Raw genomic sequence first — 26,326 nt, forward strand, 5'->3', positions numbered from 1 at the left:
CCCACCGTAGTGGTCCCTATTTTTCTACTTGTATTTTTACGTGCTTTCGAACTGCTAGGTTGGCAGAAGCTGGGACGAGTAACAGGTGCTCACTCTGTTACGCGGCACTCAGGATTTGACCCGCCAAACTGCCGACCTTCTGATCGACAAGCTCAGTGTCCTAACCCACTAAGCCACCGCGTCCCTGTTTATTTATAGCATACATATTATTGTCATTGGCCAATTCAGATACCACTGATATGACATAAATTAAGCTAATAAATAACAAGCAACTGGAAGGGATGGAGAAATACTAAGGACAATAAACCCCATGGATTCTCAATAGAATGGCAGGCCTATTAACTGATTAGTGAACAAGGGGATTTTGCAAGTGAGCCATGAATTAGTTTCAGCCAGAGCTAGTCCACAGTGCTGGGCTGGGCCAATACTAGTCCAACACTAGTCTTCCTAGCCAGTAAGAAAAATAGGAGTTTATGTTCAATATATCTGGAGGGTATGAGGTAAGGGAAATCTGAGCTAGGCAAATGCGCTTGCGTACTTAAGATGCTTCTATGTGCCGTGCACTTAACTGTATTATTTGCCACTGCATTAACAGCCAGCTTTTTGTCCATTGTGAAAAACTTGGTTAATTCCATTTAAGCTTTTCAGGGTCTGTTCCACCACACCTGCTCCTGACAAATAGGTGTTTTATTTGGAGAGTAATATCAAATACCATGAGCGTGCTGTCATTATAGCTATTATGTGACTGATTCTATTAAGTAAGTGGCGTCCTGTGTGAGAATTAATCAGTGGGCAATAGGAAAGTGGTTGCTGTTTACCCACCATTTTAACTAACGGTTAAAATAGTTTAATCAGTGCTTTGCCATTAAATACTTATATAATTAAACAGCCAATTTAGATTTCTCTCAACGTCTGCAAAAAAAAGCCCCCCCCCCCAAAAAATAAAAATAAAATATGCAGTTAAGCTACTAGGTAAGAAGACAAAGCTAGCTTCTCATCAGAAAGTTTGTTTAACTAGTGATTCATTGGTGTTTGTAAAAATAGCTAACTTGACTTGAAACCACTATCCATATACAAAAGGAAAGCCTTCCATTACCATAACTCATGTAAAGTGAACATTAAACATTTTAACATAGACAGTGTCTTAATCCCACGAACCTTATTTATGCCCAAATATAGTGCTATTGGCAATAAACAGCAATTTGAGAAGTCATAATCCAAGAAAATCATTGTCAAGGAGCATTAGGGCTGCCTATAAATTTCCCCTTGATGACTTGAGTCCTAGTGTACAACTTCAGAGTCAAATATTTGTATTAGAGGTTCCTGCCTTTCACGGACTAATTAAAAAAGATGGAATTCTTTGATTCTATCTCAGATCATTCTGGGTCTAATCTCTCACAAGAAAAAGCTACTCTATAAACTGAAGTCGAGGTATTTTTTTCCCCTTCTCATTCAACCAAGACTTTTACTGTCTTGCCATAAATCCTGGCCTTAAAAAGTAAATGTAACTGAAGTGCTCTTAATGATGTGTCTGCAAGACTTCCCGTGGAAAATTACAAACTATATAAGAGAATATCATAGTAGAAAATAATGCTATGGGGAAAAAAAGTTATTTCATTTAAAGGAAACACAGGGTTTTGACAAAAAGGTCCATGTATTTTTATATTCAATCAGTGCAGATTCTTGGAGACCGCCTAGACAAGTCCCTGCAGTTTATTTGCCAAGGTTTTCCAGAAGTGATTTGCCCTTGCCTCTTTCTTAGTGACTGGCCCAAAGACACGCAGCTGGCTTTGTCACTAAGGTGGGACTCGAACACACACTCTCCTGGTTTTTAACCTGATGCCTTAACCACTACACCAAACTGACTCTTTTATCAGAAGGTTACAGTAACAGGATCATCTAAAAATACCTTCCCCCTCCCTTTCTTTTCCTCTCCCAAAAACTAGGTTGGGTTCCTTCTGAATGCTTTCCCATCCCCATCACTTATTTGGACTCATATTTCAGGTATCAGACCATTGTCTAGGCCAGGGGTAGGCAACCTTGGCTCTTTTGTGACTCGTGGACTTCAACTCCCAGGATTCAGATCAGTTTTTATTTCTTCTAATCTTGCTGTGTTGTTTCAGTAAAGTAATTATAGAAGATTCAGCATTATAGAAGATTCTTTTCTGTTAAAAAAAAATCTGTATTTGTTAAACAGCAGTCCTAACAGCATGGTGAGTGGATTCTCTTGTTCTTGAAAGCAATATGACCTACTTTTTCCATGTATGTTGTGTTTAAACGCGAACTGTTGAAAGTTTCATTTGCATTGGCTTTGTATTGTTTTCCTAATGAAAACAATGAATGAATTACACACTATGCCCAAGTCAAAATATGTATGAGCCGTGTTTTGTGGCTTGTAACCAGTTTATGGATTAGTGGCTGGCTTAGGAATTCTGGGAGTTGAAGTCCACGAGTCATTAAAGAGCCAAGGTTGGTCTAGGCCAGGGGTCAGCAACCTGAAACAGTGAAAGAGCCACTCGGAACCGGTTGCCTCACAAAAGGAAAAACTGGGAGCCGCAAAAAATGTGTGCACATGCGCGTACATGCGCGCATGTGCAGAACAGGGTTTGACTGAAGAGTGGAGCCAAGGCGAGATATGCACCTACCCTGCATATTTGAATTGATTGGTTGAACTTTTTTAGTCCCACTTTTTTTTTTGGACTGCACATGGCAGAGGACTGGGAGCCGCAGGAGACGGCTGAAAGAGCCGCATGTGGCTCCAGAGCCGCGGGTTGCAGACCTGTGGTCTAGGCTGTGCTTCTTCCTCTTGTATTCCAAGGTCAGTCCCACATGCTATTATATACATAGTGAGGCAACTGTATTCTCTTTGCCTAAACTGAAAATGCTGGGGAACTAAATACAAAACTGTCTGCATGAAAAGCAAACATGTTGAGTCCTGACCCATATTAAGTTGCATCCCTTTCCCCTCATGTTATGGTGTTCCTAAGACATCAACTGTGGGTAATTTCCAGGTTAGTTTACACCCAGAGATCTATCAGGCCATTTCTGCATCCAAATCAGAGCAAGCATACCTGCCACTCAGTTTAGCTAGCAAACCTGATGCTTATTTATTAAACATCAGCAAACATCAGCAACAGTTAACTGGCAAAATTAGACAAAAGGCAGGCAGAAACAGGGAGAAGGAAAGAAGGAAGGACAAAAGAGATTTTTAAAAAAGAAAAAAAATATATACTGTCTATGCAGCTATATACCAAATAAAAAAAGGACATTTCCAGAGGCACTGGAAACAATATTCTGGGCAATTAGCATGGACAGGCCCAAAGGGATTGGCTCTTGATTATTCTGGATTTAACTCTTTTAGGTGGCACAATAGAGGTGGGAAGTAGAACATTGGGTGACCCTTCCCCCATTCTGCTGCAGAAAGAAACAATCTGGTGGATGGGCGTGTTGTGTCTGTCACATATGAATATTTTCTGAAGCAGAAAACGATCTATTAATATTCCTGTCTCATCTCTCTTAAAGATTATTGCATGTTTTAAAAATAATTTTTTTAATTTTTTTTTAAATTTTAATCCCATTTATATCCCGCCCTTCTCCGAAGACTCAGGGCGGCTTACAATTTAAGCACAAACCAATGTGCTTAGCAATAGCCTTCATTCTATGTATATGCCTGCTTATTAGGGCTTTCGCCCCCCCCCCAAGTGGCATTATTACAAAGTCAGCTTATTGCCCCCAACAATCTGGGTCCTCATTTTACCTACCTCGGAAGGATGGAAGGCTGAGTCAACCTTGAGCCTGGTGGGATGCGAACCTGCACTAATTGCAGGCAGCTGGTGTTACTTAAGGAGGCATTAGCCCACTGCTGGTGTTACTTAAGGAGGCATTCGTCCACTGCTCCACCAAGGCTCTGAAAATAGAAAATCTTTTTCCAAAATGCCTCTCTACTTCATATGAATCTTGTAATCAATCACAGAAGATAAAAATGATGGATGCTTGCAGATTTGTGTGCTTTTGGAAATGTATTCATCGCCGTTTGTTAATTAATGTACTGCCTGGAGATTGAGAAGGAAAAAAACTAGTGTTGGGAGACAGCATGCTCACAAACAAAAGGTAGGGGTTTTTTTGGGTAGCAATACCAATAGCATTAGCAATAGCATTTAGATTTATATAACACTTCATAGCGCTTTACAGCCCTCTCTAAGCGGTTTACAGAATATTGCCCCCAACAATCTGGGTCCTCATGTTACCGACTTCAGAAGGATGGAAAGCTGAGTCAACCTTGAGCCAGTTAGGATTGAATTCCTGGCAGGGAACAGTGAATTACCCTGAAAACAGCATTCTAATCACTGTACCATCATGGGTAAATAAAGTTTCCAATTTTCCTTCCAGTAAAGGGTTATGCTTTGTGAGTTATTATGGCTACTACGGCAACCAATTTTAAGAAATCTGGCCAATTGTCCTTATATTTTCAAATGTCAAAAAGATTGTCTTGAAGAATTATTTCATATTTAATTAGAAATTATGTGCTATTTATCTACTTCCCTCCGTCAACTTCCCTCCGTCCAGTGCGCTCCCACAGAGAGGGCCTCCTCAGGGTGCCTCCGATGAAAGAATGCCGAGTGGTGGCCCCCAGGGGGAGGGCGTTCTCTGTGGGCGCGCCAGACCTATGGAACCGCTTGCCAGTTGAGCTCCGGACGGCCCCCAACCTTCGCTCCTTCCGGCGCAATCTAAAAACGTATCTATTTGAGCAGTCTGACCTGGTCTGATGGGTTAGGGTTGGGGTTTTAATATATCTTAATTATTGTTTTAACCTTGGGCATTTATTTAATTCGCTTTTAACTTTTGTATCCTGTTTTTTGTATTTATTGCCCTGTACACCGCCCTGAGTCCTTCGGGAGAAGGGCGGTATAAAAATGCAATAAATATAAATAAATAAATACTGAAATTACTCTTTTTATATATTCTTGCCAACTAACACAACCTTCTTCAAAGTCCAGATAGTAAAAGTAGAGAAGCCAAAGGTTTATCAAGTAAAAACAAAATTAATAATACCAGTTTTAAAACAAAATATGCCTACCTAAAAATATTTTAAAGGCCTGGGGAGCGAAAATATCTACCTCATAAAAAAAATCATCAGTGGCACCACTGGGTCAATATTCTGGAACCATAACTAAAGACAACGTAAGAATCATATTATCATGGTGGAAAGGCATAACACTGTTGGGACATTAGAAATATCATACAGCTAAAATTAGTAATAATTGAAAACCTGATTATTTCCTCTATCTTATTTCTTCCCTTGAAAGAATAGGTTAGTCATAGATTGTCATGGATCCTTGTGAGGCCAGTATGTGCTTCTTTCTCACACCTTCTCTGTTTCCCAGGCTTCAAGCATGATTGTGTTTTTGTAACTGTTTCTACAGGTTTTTTCCCAAGGTCTTCTCTATGGATGTCTACACAAACCAAACTGCTTTCTAGAACGTCCGTAAAGTAAATCTGATGTTTTTCACTGCTCTTCATTGATGCGAAATTGTGTCTTTGTATCGAGAGATGTTATATTTTTTTTCTTATTCAATGGACAGTATTAGTGCCCTTAATGGACAGTATTAGTAATTCCTTGATTAGATATGAGAACTCTGGTCCAGGTGACCTACTGCATGGACCATCTAGAAATGAATAACATCAAAATGACCAGACCCATTGTTTTTCCTATTTTGGTTTTTTCAATAAAGAAAATAATAGGTAAATGTGTACCACCAGATTCTAGCAATTTATATCCAGAGACTTTCTTTTCATTTCACTCCTTAAGGCTCTCTTAAAATTCCACAAATACCAAATATTGTGGCTGAAACTGGTTGTACTCCCAAAATTTCCCACTGAGCCATTGGTAGCTAAACAACAACAGACTGTTGCTCCTGCCATGAAAAAGATGTTAACTCCCCCACCAGATAAGCTATCTGAATAGATCTAGAAATTTATGCAAATAGAGCCAGTTTGGTGCAGTGGTTAAGGTGCCAGCTAGAAACTAGGAGACTGTGAGTTCTAGTCCCACCTTAGGCATGAACACTGACTGGGTGACTTTGGGCCAGTGACCCTGTGTTTCAGCCCAACTCACCTCATATGGATGTTCTGGGAAAATAGGAGGAGGAAAGTGTGTTGGAAATAATAATAATAATAATAATAATAATAATAATAATAATAATAATAATAATAATAATAATAATAATAATAATAATAATAATAATAATAATAATAATAATAATAATTATTATTATTATTATTATTATTATTATTATTATTAATTTGTATACCACCCTTCTCCCGAAGGACTCAGGGCGGTGAACAGGGCAATAAATACACCTTAAGTTATTTTATTAAGATAGAGGCATGATAATAAAATAAAATAAAATAAAATAAAATAAAATAAAATAAAATAAAATAAAATAATAAAATAAAATAATAAAATAAAATAAAATAATAAAATAAAATAAAGTAAAATAAAATAAAATAATAAAATAAAATAAAATAATAAAATAAAATAATGAAATGAAATGAAATAAAATGAAATAAAATAATAAAATAAAATAAAAATAATAAAAATAATAAAGACATAATAAAAATGAAACAAACACATAAAAGATCATAATTCCTTAACAGAGGAAGGAAGTATATAGCAACCCCTCAAAAGTAGACCAGTTTTTCAGTGTAAGATTTTATTTACTCTTACAAGACATCTCCCTACTTTTTAATTCCTTCTTAAATTTGTTTCTTAATAAAGATTAATTGAAGAACAGCTTAAAAAACATAAAGAAGATGATGAATTAGCTTATAACAATAAATACTGTATAATCTTACACTACAAAATTGACCTGGATGGATCTATATATAATCGTAACCTACTTTAGCCCAATAGCTTTATTCATGATTCTTGAATCAACTACATCTCTACAGCTTTGGTCTTTGGTGGTCCAATTAATTAGGAAAAATTGAGACCAACCAGTAATAAGAACAAAGAACGTTTTGCTAGCATTTATGCTGCTTAAGTCTTTTTGCCACTTAATAAGCAATATCACAAGGATCAATTATTGAGACCGTTTACCTAGGAAGGTGAGAACGAGCAAAGAAATTCTAACTTCCTGACAGACTGTTGTGTGTATTTGCAAAAAAGAAAGACAAGAAAAAGGATGGCTGAGATATGAAAGTGGAGAAAGCCAACAGACCAACTTCCAGAAAAGGCTGAGCAGATTTTAAACCAGGAGGTCAGTCAGCACTGGGCTTCATTACACATTGTGTAAAAATTAGGCTGGATGACTTTCTGGCCCTCAGTGGCATATACAGTTCCAATTGATGGCTTGTGGATCACCCATGTCAGTACCAACTCATTCTATCATTTACAAACTACTCAAAAGGAGCTCTGGAGCTGAGGTACAACTGCCAAGAAGATCCTCTCCCTGGTTGTAGCAAGGAGGAATATTATGGCTGATGGAACATAGATGGCAGTCTTTAAAATCATGTGACCTACAAACCACGACAATCTTTAAGTCTAGAAGCAATTCAGTGGTTCAATAAAAAGATTACATACATGATACATCATATGCCCGTACCATTTCTGAAAGCAAGGGAAAACAGGATTTGAGGATATGGTTGGAGCTTCAATGACATGAGGCCTCTTCAGACAATGACCAGCTCTTAGCTAGGTCAACCTTCCCAGTGTGATGCCCTCCAAATGGATTGGGATCACAATTCTTTTAGCCATGCTGGCTGGAAATTATGGGATTCGTAGTTTCAACAAAATTTGAAATTATCTTTTTAGGATATTGAATCCCTGATTGCGAAACAGCAAAGTTTAGCCTTATTTTCTTGAAAATAAGCCCCCATTAATCCAATTAGAGTTATTGCTAAACATATTTATAAAATAAAAGTGTGTGGGGATCCAAACCCTATATAAAACATTGTAGATTTTCCATATTGTATATTTCTGTTCATTTCATATGCTCTCAAACTGAACATAAGAATCACTCAGATATGGACAAATATAAGCAGGAATTGTGGTAGATATATTGTTTCTCTGGCATGTGGCAGCTACCTAACTTATAAACCACAGAAATTTTTGGAGTCTGTGGTAAGAACCATAAATGATTCTGATAAAGTTCATTTATCCTTCGGGAGAAGGGCGGTATACAAATTAAATTATTAAATTAAATTAAATTAAATTTTCAGATGACAAGATGTTAAAGAGCCCAGTATCTCCCCCCCCATCATAAAGATGCCTTTCAATTGAATTCAACTTCTGATGACTATAGTTCCATTCATCTATCTTGGTAATATTACAGAACTGGTTTGCCATTGCCTCCTTCTGGGCAAATTAAATGTTTCTATCTTTCCAGCACAGTCTGTTACCACTCTCAAACACGAAGATCTTAATAACAGAATAGCAGAGATGGAAGGGACCTTGGAGATCTTCTAGTCCAACCCCCTGCTCAAGTGTTTATGTATATGTATATATGTGTGTGTGTATGTGTGTGTATAGTAGAATGATTTCTTTAATTTAGATATAAACCCAGCATGCATGTGTGTGACATAGCAGTCTGTTTTGAAATTATTATTCCTGATAAATGTAAAGCTTGTGGCTACCACATTGAACTAATTTAAGCAACCATGGTTTTAAAGCTGCATGTGTGAAAATACCTTAAGCTGTTAATTAAATCTGAAGTCATTTATCATAATCACCACTACTTTTTGTAACAGTTTTAAATACTTCTATCAATCCTAACACAAATGCAACTCCCATGTAAATCTTATCATGCTTACTAAAATAATGGGATTTTTGTTTACAAGGTGTCAATGGAGGTTTAGAAGCTTTGATAATAATTCCAGACAGTCAATAAATTCAGAGACTTTTACATTGCCAGTAGGAGCCTAGCTAAACTATCTAATCTTGGAAATGACAGACAACACAATGAACCCTGAATTTAATCTCTTCCAAACACTAAGGATACAGCCAAATGTTTAACATGCTGTTTAACTTCAGTACTTATTTAAGGGAAAAAAAAATCATTTGATATCTAAACACCTAGAAAGAAAGAGCTGGCTGGAAGGAATGAGATGCTTTTGATCAACCTGCTTCCACAGTGAAAATGTACAAGCTTCTGAATTACATACAATTCCTAGTTCATTGAAATGATTGAAATATGACACAAAAGCTCATGAATGTCCATGGAAACAGAAGAAGATGTGGCAGTGGGTACTGGATCGAATATTACAGGAGAAAATGACCTGTATTTTGGTGAGGTCTCCTTCCAAGTCAGTCACCAAAACTCTGGCCCCAGATGGCCAAGCTGTCACGTGTCATGAATTCCAGATCTGCTGATAAAGTCTAGGTCTGTGTGGGATAATACCACATTGGCCCATGAAATGCTGGAAGGTGAATGCACAGATTTGACCTATATTACTGAGAGAGACCTGGTTGGAAATCTGCCTTCTTGGGTTCAGATCCAGAAGGATGTAATGGCTGGGAAGAAGGAGGTGGCAGGGATTGTGTTAGATATTATCATAAAGACCAGTAACATTGCCCTGTAGGCAACTAGCATGAGTGCCTGCATTTGAACTCAGGCATCAGAAATAGACTAGTGCTGCTGCTAATGTACTGATTACCAGGCTGCTATGGATCAGCCATTCATGAGCTGCTGGACATATCTTGTGGCTGGTGTTCGAGGCACCATCTTGCAGCTCCAGGTATGTAGATGAATCCAGTCAATAATAAGAGGGGAATTAAAACTGACCATGGCTTGCTCCGGTGTGGGGTACTGCAGGGCTCAGTCCCCTCCTCGGTATTATTTAAGAAGATTGTCAATATGCTGATGATTTTCAGTTGTACATTGTCCTCACAGACAGAGCTAGAATATTGAGAGATCCTGAGTCTAGGGTCCACAAGCTGTCAGTGTGTGAGTGGAGAGAAAGAAGGTCAGACTGAACCCTGGGAAGACGGAGTTGCATACATGTCTAACCATCAGTTATCCATTTGCTCCCTAACTGTTTTTGATGGTGCTAAGGTTCTTCTTGGATGCATATCTAGATCAAAAGGTGGAGACTGTGGTTAGGGGACTTTGCCAAGCTTTGGCTGATGTGCAAGTTGCAACCTTACCTGGACCAGGGTAACTTGGCAACTGGACTATTGAAACATATACTATGTGGACTGCCTTTGAGTATGATTTGGAAACTTCAGCTGGTGCAAAATACAGCGGCTACACTGCTGGTCTAGAAGACCTGTCTTGGCAAAATTATATCCATCTTGAAGACATTGCAACAGTAAACTTTCTGGGCCGGTTCTAGTTCTAGAGTCCTATACCACATAGCATTGTAGTATATCAGGGACCATGTCTAAGAATGTTTCTATCCATCTAGTAGTCCAAAGATCAAAGGAAGACCTATAGATTCCATCCTCACAGGAAAGTGGATCTGTATTAAACCTGGTGAGCACTACCCCCACTTTATGGAATACATTCCTCATATAGGTGTGACTGACTTCCATCCTCATTTCATTCAGTGAGGCCTATAAAACACTTCAGGGTTTAGAACAATGGGGCTATCCATTATAATTTACTACAACGTTTTGATTTCAATGTATTTATTGCTTATAGTATTGTTTTTACCAATTGAGATAATCTGTTTTTTATTTTGCTCTTGTATATTGTCATAAATACCGTGCAATAAACAAATGCATATACATTTTAAGCAGAATGAAATGTGTCTACTCTAAAATAAACATCTGTGATGTTAAAGGAATTTTCCCTTAGCTTTTCGTATAGGCTGATTCTATTCCCTGGTCATTTATGATTTTAGTGACCTATTATTTTAGTGAAATTTTTAGGAGTAAATAATATAGTAATAATAAAATGGTTTTCTCATAAACCAATTGTTGATATATTTCCCTTTAAAAAATCCTTTATTTTCTCTTTGAAAAATAGTCCTTTTGAAACCATAAATAGAAACCATTCAATGAAAAATCAGAGAGAAATTGCCTTTTGAAATTCATTGCCTTCATTGGCTACTGTACATACTAATGTCTGAAGAACATGAAATAAACAAAGTGAGCTTGATCTCTCATAGGAAGGCAAATATGAATTAATAGGTGTAACAGTGATCTGTTAGACTATTATCTGAGGAGATTTTGGATACTGCAGACATGCTTTCTGATCATGGTAATTACTTACATTATTTAATTATTAATTCAAGGTGCTGGTTATCACCTATAAAGCCCTACATGGCCTGGGTCCGGGTTATTTGAGGGAACACCTGCTGCCGGCATCAAACGCCCTTCGCCCAGTGCGCTCCCACAGGGAGGGTCTGCTCAGGGTTCCGCCGGTGAGAGATTGCCGGCGGGTGACACCCAGGGATAGGGCCTTCTCAGTGGGAGCGCCTGCCCTCTGGAACCAGCTGCCGATAGAACTGAGGACTGCTCCCGACCTCCGATCATTCCGCCGGGGCCTGAAGACCTGGCTCTTTGAGCTCTCGGGCCCAGGCTGAGGAGAAAATTTTAACTGGGGTTTTAATGTACAGGGTGAATTTAATGCTTTTTAATTGGTTTTAACTTTTGTATGTTTTGATTTTTAAATTCCCTGTAAACCGCCCTGAGTCCTCAGGGAAAGGGCGGTATACAAATGCAACTATTAAAAATAGTCCTTTTGAAATAACTGGAAAAAAAATCTACACTTGAAATCACTAACAGAATTCGTTTGTATTTTTTCCAGTTTCCAAGCCTTTCAAATTTCAAGTCTTCTGTCTTTTACAAAGTCCTAAGAACAGACAATGTCATTAAACTTGTTTGATATTTCTTGCATCATGTGACTTAGCGTTTCAACCTTATCCAAAGAATAAATTTTTAACATCCTACCACAACACTTAGTGTATATGAATTCCACAATAATATTAACAAATCGTGAATTTACTGAGAAAAGGAAGGAAACTGCAGAGTGTAAGAAAGAGGAAGTAAAAACTGTCATCCAGTTGAAATGCTTATGAAAAAAAATCTACGGCGTTTCCAGTACAAACCTCATAATTTTGCTCACTAGTTTCATCTACTCTAGTAGACATTGAGTATATGTTTGTATAGCCCTGAGTCCTTCGGGAGATAGGGCGGCATATAAGTCCCAAAAATAAATAAATAAATAAATAAATAAATAAATAAATAAATAAATAAATAAATAAATAAATTTTAGGAGGTTTTGGAGCGTTTATTGAATGATCCCTACTTACTTCAGCATTTTTTCCAGTTTCTGGAACTCTTTTTCCTTCAAAAGACTTTCTGAAGCGTTTTGTAAGAACCAATGCAGGGCCTTGATATTTTATTTTAAAAATGGTATTGACTGATGTTCTAGAAAAATCTCCTTTAGGAGCCTACCAATTGAACAATCGAGAGCTGCTAATAAAGGTTGTTACTAAGTAGTGAGTAATGTAATTGCCTTGACACTATTTTCTCTTATCTGCCTCTTTTGTGATCATACTCACCCATTTGAGTGTTGGATTACAAGGACAGATTATATGCAGATGACTTTTTAAATTGCTTCTGGATGGCTGGCACCACATGGGGAGATACTGCAGAAGACTTCAAGGAAATCTGTTTGCTCACTCAACAATAGCCATTCTGCATGGGGACTCCTGCCAATAAGATACTGCTAATGGGACTTTTTAAGATGAAGACAGGAGGAGAGACAATTCATTAGGGAGAAGTGTTTGTTCTAGCCATCAATGGCTTGAAATCTAACTGTACTCTTTGGTACGTTTTGGAAAGCATGCAGTGCATTTCAAGAGCATGTTTTAAATTTATACTAAAAACTGTACTAAGATTGATATAGAAAATCTTATTTGCAATATCACCTTTGAAAGGCCTACCTAAATGTTTTTCAACCTTGACAACTTTAAGATGTCTGGACTTCCAACTCCCAGAATTCCCCAGAAAGCATGGGGAAAAGATTGAAAAAAAATCTCCCAAGATATAGAAATGACTGTGATTTCTGAGTGGTCTCATTTCCTTTCTAAACAGGTAGTTATTCACCCATTTGCATTTTCTACTAATATAAATTGATTGCATTTTAAGCAGCCATAGATAATTGCAAAACTTGCTTTAAATTTTCAGAAAACTGGAAAAAAAAATAATTCACATGGTTATAGACATAGTTTAATTTGTGTCAAAAGTTCATCCTTTGTTTGCCTGAAGATTCCTATAAATTATTCAGCAAATTGACTTTTTTGGGTATTTTGATATACCGGTAATTAGTATGTTGTCTGTTAGGGAAAAAACAAACCATTCTAGGGGCAACAAAAATATTTAGCTATAATGGCTATTGAAAAATAATATAGGGCGATGTGCTCTGAAAATGATTGTCCAGTTTCATTTCCATGTGTTTTTTTGTTGTTGTTTAATCCCATTTATATCCCGCCCTTCTCCGAAGACTCAGGGCGGCTTACAATCTAAGAAGCACAAATTAATGTGCTTAGCAATAATGTTTGGAGATTGAAAGAGATTATACTGAAAAAAAAATTACAGGTAGTCTACAACTTACATCCACAATTAAGCCCAAAATTTCTGTTGTTAAGTGAGACAGTTGCTAAATGGATTTTGCCCCATTTCATGATCTTTTTGCCACAGTTAAGGAAATCACTGCAGTTGTTAAGTTAGTAACACAATTGTTAAATGAATCTGGTTTTCCCACTGACCTTGTTTGTCAGAAGGTTGCAAAAGGTGACCACATGACCCTTGGAATACTGCACTTTTCATAAATAAGAGTCAGTTATCAAGTGGCTGAATTTTGATCATATGACCATGGGGGAATGCTGCAATGATCCTAAGTGTGAAAAATGATCATAAGTCACTTTTTTCAGTGCTGTTGTAACTTCGAACAGTCACTAAACAAACTGTTGCAACTCGAGGACTACCTATATTGGGTTGACCAAAGGTATCAGACTAAAATAGGATTAGGGAATTCACACAAGACGCTGATCTAATGGTGGGGAACTGTGGTTAATCAAACAAGGACGTCCATAGAGGAAGTAAAATGAAAAATAATTGTGGCCACAATTGTGCAACTGAAGCTCCATGTGAAAAGGGTGAGGTTTTGATTATATGATCATGACTGTCATTTTCACTTTTTTGCCCTTCCCTGATACCGTAGAAACAAACTGTTACATTGAGCCATAATGGGGTAAAATTATTCGAGCAAAGCTCACCGTATAAATCTATGCATTTGGATTTTTTAAAATCTGGGTTTGGGATGAAATATGTCATCTGGATCTAGCCAATCAGTCGTTATCCAAAGTAGCGTCTTCAGATGTGTTGGAAATCCACATTTTCAGATCAATTGATAATTACAACAATAATACACTGAGCTCATATTCTTTCTATTTGCTCAGGGTAGTGAATGAGAGTTATTCATTTGATTTTCCCAATCTTAATAAGTGTTATGTATCCAGGTGAAGAGAACACATACACACTTACATAGCAGTCACCACCAGGGGGCGATGAACTGTATCTGTTTTGGCAGAAACCCAGTTTCGGCGGGAAACAGAGGTTCAAACCAATTGGCTGGCTGCTCACCTGGCCAGGTATAAAAGGAGGACAGGTAACCCCTATTCCCCAGCACAGTCACGTCCACCGAATAAAGATCTGCCATGCTGTACTCATCGTCTCAGCGTCCTTCCTGCTCTTCAGAACCCACTACACAACATTAAGGTCCTCAACTTCCCAGGGGAAAGTGTATGACTGACTGAGATTATCCAATGGATTGTATTGTTCAGCGGGTTCGCATTTGGGTTTTGGTCCATTCAATCCTTCAACAGGTGCATTATGCTTTACCCCTCCCCCCAAAAACCAGCCAAATATACCTGTAATTTGTAGCGTTAAAGATGTAAACTCTACCTTGAGCTACACAGATGACAAAGCTTCAGTAAAAGTTGATAAATAAATCAGAATGGCTTGTTCACACAACCTATCCACTCCTTTCTAGGCAAACTACATCATGAGTTTAATGAGTTGCGTGAACCAGGCCAAAGTCAAGAAGAACAACTAAATCCCTTTCACTCTGTGGAACATACGAGCCATTTGGGGGTAAGGTAGTGTTACCATTTTTTATAAACTTGTATGTATCTGGAATATCCTGACTGGGAATATCTGATTAATAGACATGTACCAAAGGCTTACAAGGATCTGAAGGGAATGAAATAGAATTGCTTGCTTAATGTCTACTTGGGCCCAACACACAGTGAAACTGACCCTGGTTAATGAGACAAATGCTTTTCAATGCCCATTTTCCAGCAAGGCAGCCCTTTTGTAGGAGCAAAGAATACTCCCTTTCCTGAATTTGTCAGTCTTCTGTGTAATGCCTGAATCACGCACTTTGTTATTAATTGCTTAGTCATAGTTAATGATTTTATCATCATTGAACTTGGTTAGGTGTTTCAAATAAATTTCTAGTAACCTAATACCTAATACCTAATCTGGCCTTATGTATATAGTCCCAAGACTGCAACAGCTACTGTCAAGGTAATTCTTTCATCTGTGCTTGTATGACATCCAGTGGTGAATTATTTAAAGAGGCCAGCCCATCTTTTACTGAAGGAGCAAGTGCCATGGAGGACTGTAGCATGTACTTCCTAATGCAGCATGCGGGGTGGCAGGTTGTGTATACAGTACAGAACAACTAAAGTTAGGCTGTCCTGCAAAGATTATTTGAAAAACTCTTATTTCACATTGTGTTAAAAAAAAGCATGGGATAATTGAGAGTTTCTCTAATGACGTTCATTGCAATGGGGGACAAGAAGCACCTTGGAAAGGAAATGTTTCTTCGACTGAACCATTGTGGGCCTGCTAGACTTTGCTTTGCCACCTGGAATATCCATTAATCATTTAGCCCACATTCTTGGTGTGAGCAGGAAGATGATTAGACAGTCAATATGGTAGCCACCTTGCACATGAGAAAGAACAGGGCTTAAATTACATTTTCTACTGATGGCTGCCATCATGACTTTTTTGACTTTCCTCCTCATGCATAGGACTCTTAGTTTACATCAGTAAGTTAATCACTTCAGTGTATATGGTTGAATCCTATGCATGTAGAGGTAGTCCTTGACTTATGACCACAACTGAGCCCAAAATTTCTGTTGTTAAGTGAGACAGTTTATATGTGAGTTTTGCCCCATTTCATGATCTTTCTTGCCACAGTTGTTAAGTAAATCACTATAGTTGTCAAGTTAGTAACAGGGTTTCTTAAGTGAATCTGGCTTTCCCCTTGACTTTGCTTGTCAGAAGGTTGTAAAAGAGGATCTCATGATCCCGGGACACTGCGACTGTCGTAAGTATGAGCCAGTTACCAGGTGTCCGAATTGTGATCATGTAACCATGGGGATGCTGCAATAGTCATAAGTGAGAAAAACAGCCGTAAGTCTTTTTTTCAGTGTTGTTGTAACTTCAGTCACTAAATGAATGGTTGTAAGTTGAGGACTACCTGCTCTCTTGGAAAAAAGTCAGGGCTTATTATATCTGGGTTCCAAAACTAATGCAAATGTAAGCAACAAACAAATCAATAAAAAGATTTCTGAATTTTAGCCCCTTCAGTGGCCTCAACCAGGTTAAAGTGTGGTCAAATGGACTCTTAAGCTGCTGAGACAGCTGAAGGCTGCTCTAAACCTTCATTAGTTTCTCACTGTTTTAGAAATACGGTACTTCTCAGTAAATATACTGCTGGCATGTACAGTTTTGCAAAACTATGACTATTTCATTAAACATTTTCCCACTTGGGTGAGACATCAAGGAACAAATAAGCATTTTTGCTTTAACTCTGAAGTGTAGCAGAAACATAAAACCTCAAGTTTGATGCATTTAGGTAATTTTAGAGTCATTTAATGTAGCAGGAAATAGCAATACTTTATCAATCTTGACTGAACTAAAGGCAGTGTAGAACTGTAGTTGATTTGACCTTGAATTAGGAGACTAGAAGGGGCTGTCGACTAGATTGGGAAATCAGAAAATATTCAAATGTCCATTTTCCCCCCTACTGTTGTCATCAAAGATTGAACTTAATTCAAGGAAGCCATTAACTTTTACTTTATGATCTTCTGGAATTCCCCACCTCCTTTTTTTTTAAAGGCAAGAAGCTGCACCTGAGATCTCCAGCTCCTCCTACTGGTGGTAGGACTGCCTGCAATTGCATATTTTTAAAATAATCACTTTTCTTTGTGTGGGCTTTCTCTGAAGCTAGTGGATAAAGCTGAAAAAAGTGACATTATCTAATTGAACAGAGGAAGAATCAGAACTTATCCAGAAGTTAAAAGTGTAAATTACTGTTAAACCAACAGCTGTTTCCTCCTAAACTCACAAACTCTTCCATTTTACTGATACACAACTTTCTATAAATACCTACTATTTTAATGGATGCATTCTATTTTCTTTTGAAACAAGTATCAGATTTGGCTGCTGAGAGGTTTTGAGCTCAGGACCATAAGCCAAAGGTTACCAGCCAGGAAATAGAAACAACAGCTGTGCCGCTCACATTGGTGAATAAGAGAAAGTCTATAGGACTACCAAGTCATACCAAGGTCTGTTTTCCCTTGCTGATGGCAAGACAAATGTTGTGATATTAAAAAAGAGAAAAATCTTCACCTACTGGTTGGAACAATTTAATATTTGATTATGGCAACAAGCACCAATCTACAAGGATTTAATCTGGAGGAAAACAAAGATAATGTATATGAAACTGTCCTTGGTGAGATTAAATACCTGGAGCTGCCTTTAGGAATCACTTTAGGGTAAGTACTATACTGAAAAGAACACTTTTATTCTATGGATTCCTTTTTCCAATTTTTGCTTTATTTGTTTGTTCATTTATTCTTATTATAAAATGCAGAGCTATTGCACCATTCCTGCTAACCTCAGTGGAGGTTAGACTTGTTTCTAAAGTAGCTAATTCAAAACTATACCTTAAAATTACAACACAGTGCTTGGCCACAGTGAATTACATTTCTCTCATTATCTTCAGGGCACTGCTGTTTAATTAATTTAAAAGTCTCTTCTTTCATCACTGAGACTTTATTTAGCTTTCTCTTTTGAGCCAGTTTTGCTGATGACAGATTGTGGTGGGATTGAAATATATGAAAGTCCAATTATGGTGGGTTTTTTGTTATTTTGAATCATCCCACTCCCTGCACATAATTCTTTTTTTATTAGAAGTTGTATCTGCTGCTAATTAAATAACTCATGGAATAAACTACAGAATTTTCTAATATTCATAATAGCAAATTTATATATCAAGATTCAGCAGCCTAAAATAAATAGGAAATATTTATGTTTTCATGGTCCTTTTATATGTTAAATTGCAAGGCATGACCCTCAAGTTTATTTTTAGCACCTGACCAACTATTTTAAAATAGCACAGGGTTACTTTAAGTATCAGTTTACTAGAGAAAATATACTTATTCAAAGTCATGGTCCTGGGGAATTTTCCTCCTGTAACAATATACAACATCTTATAATATGAATAAGGGGAAAAATAATTTTAATCGTTTTAATTCTCATCAAACCAAGCTTCGTTGCAGCTATACCAAGCAGTGGCTGTGCTTTTCATTCTTGAAAGAAGAAACCGTTTGGGTTTATACTTTCTTCATTTTAATAGTTTCCTTCTGTTCTCACTTTTCTCATCTGGACAGAACCAGGTACAAATGCAAGCCAAGTTGGCATAGTTGGGTTGTAAAATCTTATTTGCAAGGTTTCTATCTCACAATACTTACAGAATTGGAAATCATATATGTAGATAATAAGTATTTCATATTGTTTGTTTATCCATCTTTATACCATTCTAATATGAAATAAAACAAAAATTGAGACTGGAAAGTTGAAAGGAAGCACATCAATTTGGTCATCAAGTTTTTGACACCTTGCTAGGCGCCTGATGGTACTCGGATGTTGCCCTATCCTAAAAGTGGTACAATGGGTGAAAAATTTGAAAAGAGAAATGCTGTAGAGAAATGCCACCATCATTGATCACCATTCCTTTCCGTCCTCCTACCATATATTTGAGGTTGTGACTCTCACAGCAGAGTGCCTGCCCCCCCTGCCACAGTCTCTTTTTAGTTAATACTAGGCAGCCCTGTGACCTGTTCGGTCATCCTTTGAGAGAAAAGTAGTGCAGTCTCATGTAACCAGAATGAACATTAAATTTTAGGCTGACTTTTTTTTTTACTCCAATGCTGTATGGTCCCATGTTCACCTAAAAAGAGTATATATCATATATAGCAAAATAATTGTAGTAGCAAACAAACTTCAATAAGTCTATATTTACTTACCTAAACAGATAGATGGAATAGGCTTCTCCATTGATTTTGCTTATGGGAAGCTGGCTATTTTTTAGCAAAATGGTCATATGAGGCACAGCACCTGTAGCATATTCCAAGTTTTTGGAGAACCTCTTTCCGCTCTTGTATAGTCATTGCTCTAAGCTCACGACATTTTCTAAGAGGGTGAGGTTTTTGGGAATAGGACACTGACGATTAGGATCTTCATCCCCACCACCTGAATCACTCCATTGAGGAGGAGATGGTACAGGATGTGAAATGCCACCACCTGAATCACTCCATTGAGGAGGAGATGACACAGGAGGTGAGATGTCCGTTTTTCTTGTAGACACAGCTCCACGTGAGTCTCTGAGCTGCGGTGTTAACATACCTTGGTGATGATAATGAAGCAGGCACACTGGATTGAGGGTGGTTGAAGCTGGGATCATGTCTTGTCCAGGTATGTCTGCCGATGAAGCTTGATGATGATGATGGGGCAGACACACTGGATTCAGGGTAGTTGAAGCTGGGGTCATTTCTCGTCCAAGCGTGGTGGCTGATAAACCTGCAAAAATATGAGAATGGGGGAAAGGAAACATTATGGCGTAGTTTGTAGTCTGAGCCGTGCCGTGTCCAGTCCACCTGCAGGCCGTATGGCATTTTGGATACCACTGGATTGACACCTTGGGAGGAATCCAGGTAGGTCAGACCAGTTAGACGAGGGTCTGTTTTTGCCAATTCTATTTCCATGAGGAGATCACTTAGTTTTTGAAGCTTGTAATTGTCTTTGTCGCCTATCTTCGGAAAGTTTTGTAGTCTTCCGAATAAGGCATTCTCTAATGCTTCTGGGCTTCCATAGGTTTGTTCAAGTCTTGCCCACGCAGCAGCGAGACCTGCATCTGGGGAGTCAACATGTACTATTCTCAGTCCTTGAACACGATCTGCGGATCCTGGGCCCAGCCACTTTATGAGTAGATCAAGTTCCTCTCTGGTGTTGAAGTTGAGATCAGCAATAGCAGCTTTGAAGGTTGCTTTCCAGGATCTGCAAGTCTATGGACGGTCATTAAACTTTGAGAGGCTAGAGTTGAGAAGCTCTCGGCGAATCATGTAATTGGCATGGTCAGAACGGTCTGACCCCTCACTCCTTGATGGCAAAGAAACTCGTGGGGCCCCTTGAGTGTGAAGGTTCTCTGGTGAATAAGGGTGAGGTGTACTAGGATAGAATGATGTTGCAAGAGCATTCAGCTGTGGTGTAGTCCCTAAAGCTTGTGCTTTCAACTGTTGATTATTGCTGGAAGTTACGTTGTCATTGGTAAGAGGTGATGCAGTTTGGAGCGTTGGCGCACCTGTGTTGTGGTGTTGCAGAGGTGTAGGCTTTTGCAGGCTTGGGGTCTTTGTGCTGTTCGTAGGAAGCACAGTTGACGCACCTGCGTTGTGGCATGGAGGAGGGATAGGCCTTTGCAGGCGTGGGGCTTCTGTGCTGTTCATAGGAAGCACAGTTGATGCAGCTGCGTTGTAGTATGGAGGAGGTGTAGACATTTGCAGTTCTGGGGTCTCTGTGTGGTGAGTCAGGACAGTGTTGTTCGTAGGAAGTGCAGAAGATGGCTCTGCATCGTTGCGAACATTATGCCTTAACACATATTGACTGGTGCGTTCCATCAGATCTTCCACTTCTATTGGGATGGAACAATCTGGATCGGTGCCTTCCTGCATCACCTGTTCATAGACCTTCAGCTTTGTTCCGGCAGCTGCTCGTTCCTTTTCTATTTGCAGAATTTTCATTTGGGCTACCACCTCTGCTTGGCGAGCCTCCTCCTCTGCTTGGCGGGCCTTGCTCTGAGCTTCCATCTCTGCTTGGCGTGCCTTCTCCTGAGCTTCCAACTCTGCTTGGCAGGCATTCTCCTCTGCTTGGCGGGCTTTGCTCTGAGTTTCTATTTCAGCTTCCCTTCTGGCAAAGGAAAGAAGCACGTTCTTTTCTTCTGCAAGTGCATGGGCCTCTACTAGCTTGTCATGTATGGTTGAAGCCCTGGAGCGACAGGATCTAGCAGAACATACTGTGACTTTAGTTGATGTGGATCTATGTGATACTTTCTGATTTTTAGTTGATGTGGATCTATCAGATACTTTCTGATTTTTAAAGTATCTTTATTGAGTTTCAGTATCATACATTACATTCCAAACTAACATAAAAAACAAAGGGAATGATAAAACACATTAAAAATGAAAAAAAAAGTCTAACAAATACAACAAAGGTGAGCGACTTTCTTTCAGGACAGATATGTAAACAATACAACCAGCTCTTCCTAATTTTAAATAAATAACACTAATATATAAAATATTTTAAAATACTAATAGTCAACTTACTAAAAGTCGGTATTCATAAAATGCTCTTCTGTTAATTTCATCTAAAAGAGTAAAGTATCAAACGTATATAACCTTATATTTAAAAAGCTACAATATTTCTCTAGTCAATTGTATTCTAATCTTCAAAACCCAGACTCAAAAGTTGATTCTTCTCTTTATCCTGTAATAAATCTGTTAATGGTCTCTTGGTAGCATGAAATTTTGCTATCTCATTTAGCTCCATTAATTTCTAAATCCATTCTTCCATTGTATGTATATATTTTTCTTTCCATCTTAGGGCATAAAACACCTTGCCGCTGTAGTCCTATCAAGCTTTGCCGCTTTTTTTATGTAGGCCATGTACATAAAAAACCGGCAGAGTTTGATCACAGTGTTATGGCTGCTGCCTTGACTTTTTTGACCACATCTTCTGGACACTCCTGATGAAAGCAAAGGTCAGGGGTTTCCATATTATCACCCCAAAACTAAGTGAACATACCGATATGCATGGAGTCATCAGAGGTCACAACTGACTCAGTTTCTCTCTCACCCCTTTACGGTATATATATTTTTTTTAAAGATCCACCTGGGGGCTTGCCAACTTCTGCCCTACATCCTGGTTATAGTGTGCACGTATACTATATTTGGTCATGTTCAGAGAATACAGATTCTTAGGAGAAAAATAACTATATTTCCTTTTTTTTAAAGAACACATTTCTCCTTCAAAAGAGGACGCTGTTGTCTCAAAATTAAAAAGAATCTCATTTTTTTTAAAAAAAGTATTTCCAATATTTTAATTACTTCATCACTTTGCAGGAACTCAGCCATGTTCAGGTGAGGCTGGTGCAACATCCTCTGGTAAAATTTAACCAGAAGGTAGAAAACCTTTGGCTATCCTGGCGTTACATTATGCTCCATTATCTCTGGAACTTCAGCAACATTTGGCCAACTGCGGATTCGTCTTGTAATTCTTAAAACCTTGCCTGCCTTTGGCTTTCTTTAAAAGTTACTCTTACGCCAGAAGAGAACAAAGCACGATACTTCATACCAGGGCGCCTCAACCTTGGCAACTTTTAAGATGTGTGAACTTCAACTGGCTTGGGAATTCTGGGAGTTGGAGTCTAAGAGATCTTAAAAGCTTCCAAGGTTGAGAAACAGCGTTAGGATACACTCTTATTCCCTTTTCACGCCAAAGGGAAAAAAAATGCATAAAAAGAGCTTGCATATTTTAGGTATGCAAGGTGTTTTTAGAACAGGGGTCTTCAAACTTGGCCCTTCTATGACTTGTGGACTTCAACTCCCAGAATTCCTCAGCCAGGCATGCTGGCTGAGGAATTCTGGGAGTTGAAGTCCACAAGTTATAAAAGGGCCAAGTTTGAAGACCCCTGTTTTAGAACATAGGCTGGTTCCCCCCCCCAGTGTTCCGGACTACCAGGAGCATGGGAGTTGTAGTTTGAAAACATCTGGAGGCCGTCAGCCGCTCCGAAGGTCGCGGGCGCCCGCCCTTCGCGCCGATTCGTTCGCCTCGACTCCGCAACCGATGGCCCCGCCCCTTCCCCGCCCCCTCGGCTGTCTCTCCGTCCCCCTCCCTCCCTCCCTCTCTCCCCTCCCATGCAAGATGGCGGAGAGCTTGCCGGAGCATGAGCGGATCCTGCAGGAGATTGAGAGTACGGAGACGGCCTGTGTGGGACCCACCTTGAGGTGAGCGCCGGAGGGGCGAGGCCGGGGTGCCGCATCCGTCGCGAAAACCCGAAAACCGTCGGCCTTCCCTATTTTGCAACGCCGGAGCGATGACAGCTCGCTCCCGTGGAGCGCGGCGCTTCTGCCGTGCAAAATTCAGCGGCGCGGGGGTTGCAGCTTCCCGGGAGTCTCCTGCCTTTCGAGCTGCGTGGGGTGGGGGCTCCTTCCATTGAATTTCCCTGCCCGTGGCTTGGTAGGTCTCCTTTCCCCGGCCAAGGGGAGGACCAACTTCTGCCGGGCCCCTCGTTCCTCTTTAAGAAAGGCGTCTTCTTTGCTCACCTGGCGGCTCACCTGGTCTCCGAAGCCTCGGCCGAGCAGCCACATCGCTTGGCTAAGCATCCCCTACTTTCCTCTGGAAGCGGGGAGGGAAGCGCAGCTGGGATTCCGGGTTTTTGTGGGATGCCCCTTTTCCCTCTGTTCTGACAACCTGGGAGCTGTTCAAACGGAAACGTCGTGGACACGTGAAAGGCTTAAGAGCAGCCCTTTGGCCCCCACAGAGCCCTATTTTTTTTTTTCTACTGAAGATCTCCTCCGGTCAGGATCAGCTTGTTCAGTCTCTCACACCTGCCTTCCCCTGGGAGTGTAAGTGTGCCATGGAGATAGTCCTTTTCTTTCTGGTGTTTATTTCTTGACAGGTCTGAGGTTTACCCATAACAGCCTCTGGCTGTTTCCTTTCCTTTGGTGAAATAATTGTGCAATAAAGTATCTGGGGGAAAAAGTCATGGAGGTGAAGTTGTCTTTGTAAACCTGATGTACTCTTAAGTGTTTGGGGAGTTGTCAAAGCCAGCGGAGTTTCCTTTTGTAGTCCCGAGTTCTAAATTGGCTTCCTCCGAAGGTAGTGTTTGACAGTTTTGTTTGGAAATTAACAGTATTTTGCTTCTAATGATATGCTCAGCAGTAGTATTCTGTATAAAAGAAGTGGAGCAACTTTGTTGTTCTAACTAATTACACATGGCTGTGTAATACTATGAATTTACTTCCTACTATAAATATGGGTGGGTCTTCATTTTCTGGGAATGTGAGTGTGAAGACTTTCAGGTTGCAAAACCTTCTGACCTGGGAATACTGCAATTGTCATAAATAAGAGTCAGTTATCAAGTATCTTTTAATTTTGATCATGTGACCATGGGGATGCTGCAAGGATCACAAGTGTGAAAAACATAAGTCACTTTTTCAGTGCCATTGTAATTTTGAATGGTCACTAAATGAATGGTTTTACATCGAGGACTACCTGTATGTATTTAGCTGCTTAGTGTTTCCTCACTGTCCACTGTAATACTAGATTTTGAAGAAACATCAAATTGCTCCATTCTAAAATGAATCTAAAAACTAAAATCAATAACACTGAAGAACTGAACAGTAATCTTATGCCAGTATTGTGGCTGTTTTAAATAATCTTCCTTGCACAATTTGTATAAATCTGCCTGACACCTTTAAAATATATGGAACACTCCCCTATTTTATTCCTATTATGAATAAAATTATTTAAGTTATTGATATTTTTCTTAGGAAAAATATGCTTACGTTTTTAATGCATTCAAAATCCTTTTAATTCAAATAATATTTAACACAGGGGTGTCCAACCTTGGCAACTTTAAGCCCTGTGGAATTCACCTCCCAGAATTCCCCAACCAGCCATGGGAGATTCTGGAGATGAAGTTCACACGCCTTAAAGTTGCCAAGGTTGGATGCCCCTGGTTTAACAGATAAATCTATTGAACAAATATAGTTTTCTAATATAATAAACATTTTGTGTAATTATTGTATACAGAAATTGAATTACTGCTCTTCACTGAAAGATACTGCATGTCTTAAAGTTAATATTGAAATGTTTTAACTGCAGCATTAGAAAGATGCTGAAGATAAGGATATTCCACCAAACCTGTTCTTTAGTACGCCTCATCATAAGGCTAAGATCTTTTCAGAACTTATTAAATGTGCTTTTGACAGCATTATATCATGAAATAACTATTAAACACCTGCTTTACATGAAACTTAATCATTGCTGTTAAGAACTTGGATTCATCAAATTCTTTAAAGAGCCAGTTTAATATTTTCCTCTGCTTTTACAGTTTATTTTCTTTTGCATTTATTTAGTACAACTGTTATTCTCTTCACATAAAATAATTTCAGAAAAATGTTTAGTATGGACATGTTTTTCTAGATTGTTGGTTTAGGAAATGGAAAAGTGGTGACCTGTATTTCTTTACTATGTATGAAGAGTCCCGGGGTGTCCCCTTGTAGTAGTTGTCTCTCAGGATCGGTCTTAGCACTTTTTCTCCTCATTCATGGGCTTCCCATATCATTTTTATTTATTTATTCAATTTCTATATCCGCCCACCTCAGTCAATGAGACTGGGTGGCTTACAATTCAAAAACTGTACAATTAAAACAAAAACATTTTTAAACAATAAAAACAATAGAAATTTAAATATATTCAAAATAAATATGGATAGCAACCAAGATACTTGGCCAGTTAACAATAAAGCCAGGAAACAGGGTCCTTAGCACATTTCAGCATCCCAGACTTTGGGACACAGCCAGGTTTTTAGAGCTTTTCAAAAAGTCAGCAAGGTTGGGGCCATTCTAATCTCTAAGGGGGGCGGGGATATTCCATAAGGCAGGGTTACTGCAGAAAAGGCCCGTCTTGGAGTCCCTGCCAGCACCACATATGCTCTTTGGCTGACGGGCTCTGCAGCATGCCCATTCGACCAGATCAAGTTTGATAGTCTCCAATCTTCCCTTTCCCTTTGGAAAAAGGTGATCCCTCAGGTAATGTAGTCCCAAGCCATGTAAGTAGACAACCAGTCCCTTGAAGTGCACCTGGAAATATATGAGTAACCAACGCAGCTCCCGCCACAGTGATTTTACATGTGCTGTATATTTGGCACTGTTTACTACTCACACAGCCGCATTTTGCATC

General features: G+C 39.0%; 1 protein-coding gene across 4 annotated transcripts in view; it reads left to right on the forward strand.

The window, feature by feature from the left end:
- The first annotated feature begins 17,577 nt into the window (after nucleotides 1-17,577).
- EXOC6 (exocyst complex component 6) overlaps nucleotides 17,578-26,326 on the forward strand; it is a 128,101-nt gene continuing 119,352 nt past the window's right edge. For 2 of the 4 annotated variants that reach the window (XM_081328202.1, XM_081328203.1), the window contains exon 1: nucleotides 17,578-17,799. In XM_081328202.1, coding sequence (XP_081184328.1) covers nucleotides 17,684-17,799 — 116 coding nt within the window. In that variant the 5' untranslated portion in view covers nucleotides 17,578-17,683. Of the gene's footprint in view, nucleotides 17,800-23,275; nucleotides 23,365-26,326 lie in introns of those variants that run through there. The other 2 variants (XM_081328204.1, XM_081328205.1) reach the window with 1 other exon arrangement.

The sequence above is a fragment of the Vipera berus genome (assembly GCF_964194415.1).
Source record: "Vipera berus genome assembly, chromosome: 5".
In the NCBI taxonomy this organism is placed as follows: Eukaryota; Metazoa; Chordata; class Lepidosauria; order Squamata; family Viperidae; genus Vipera; species Vipera berus.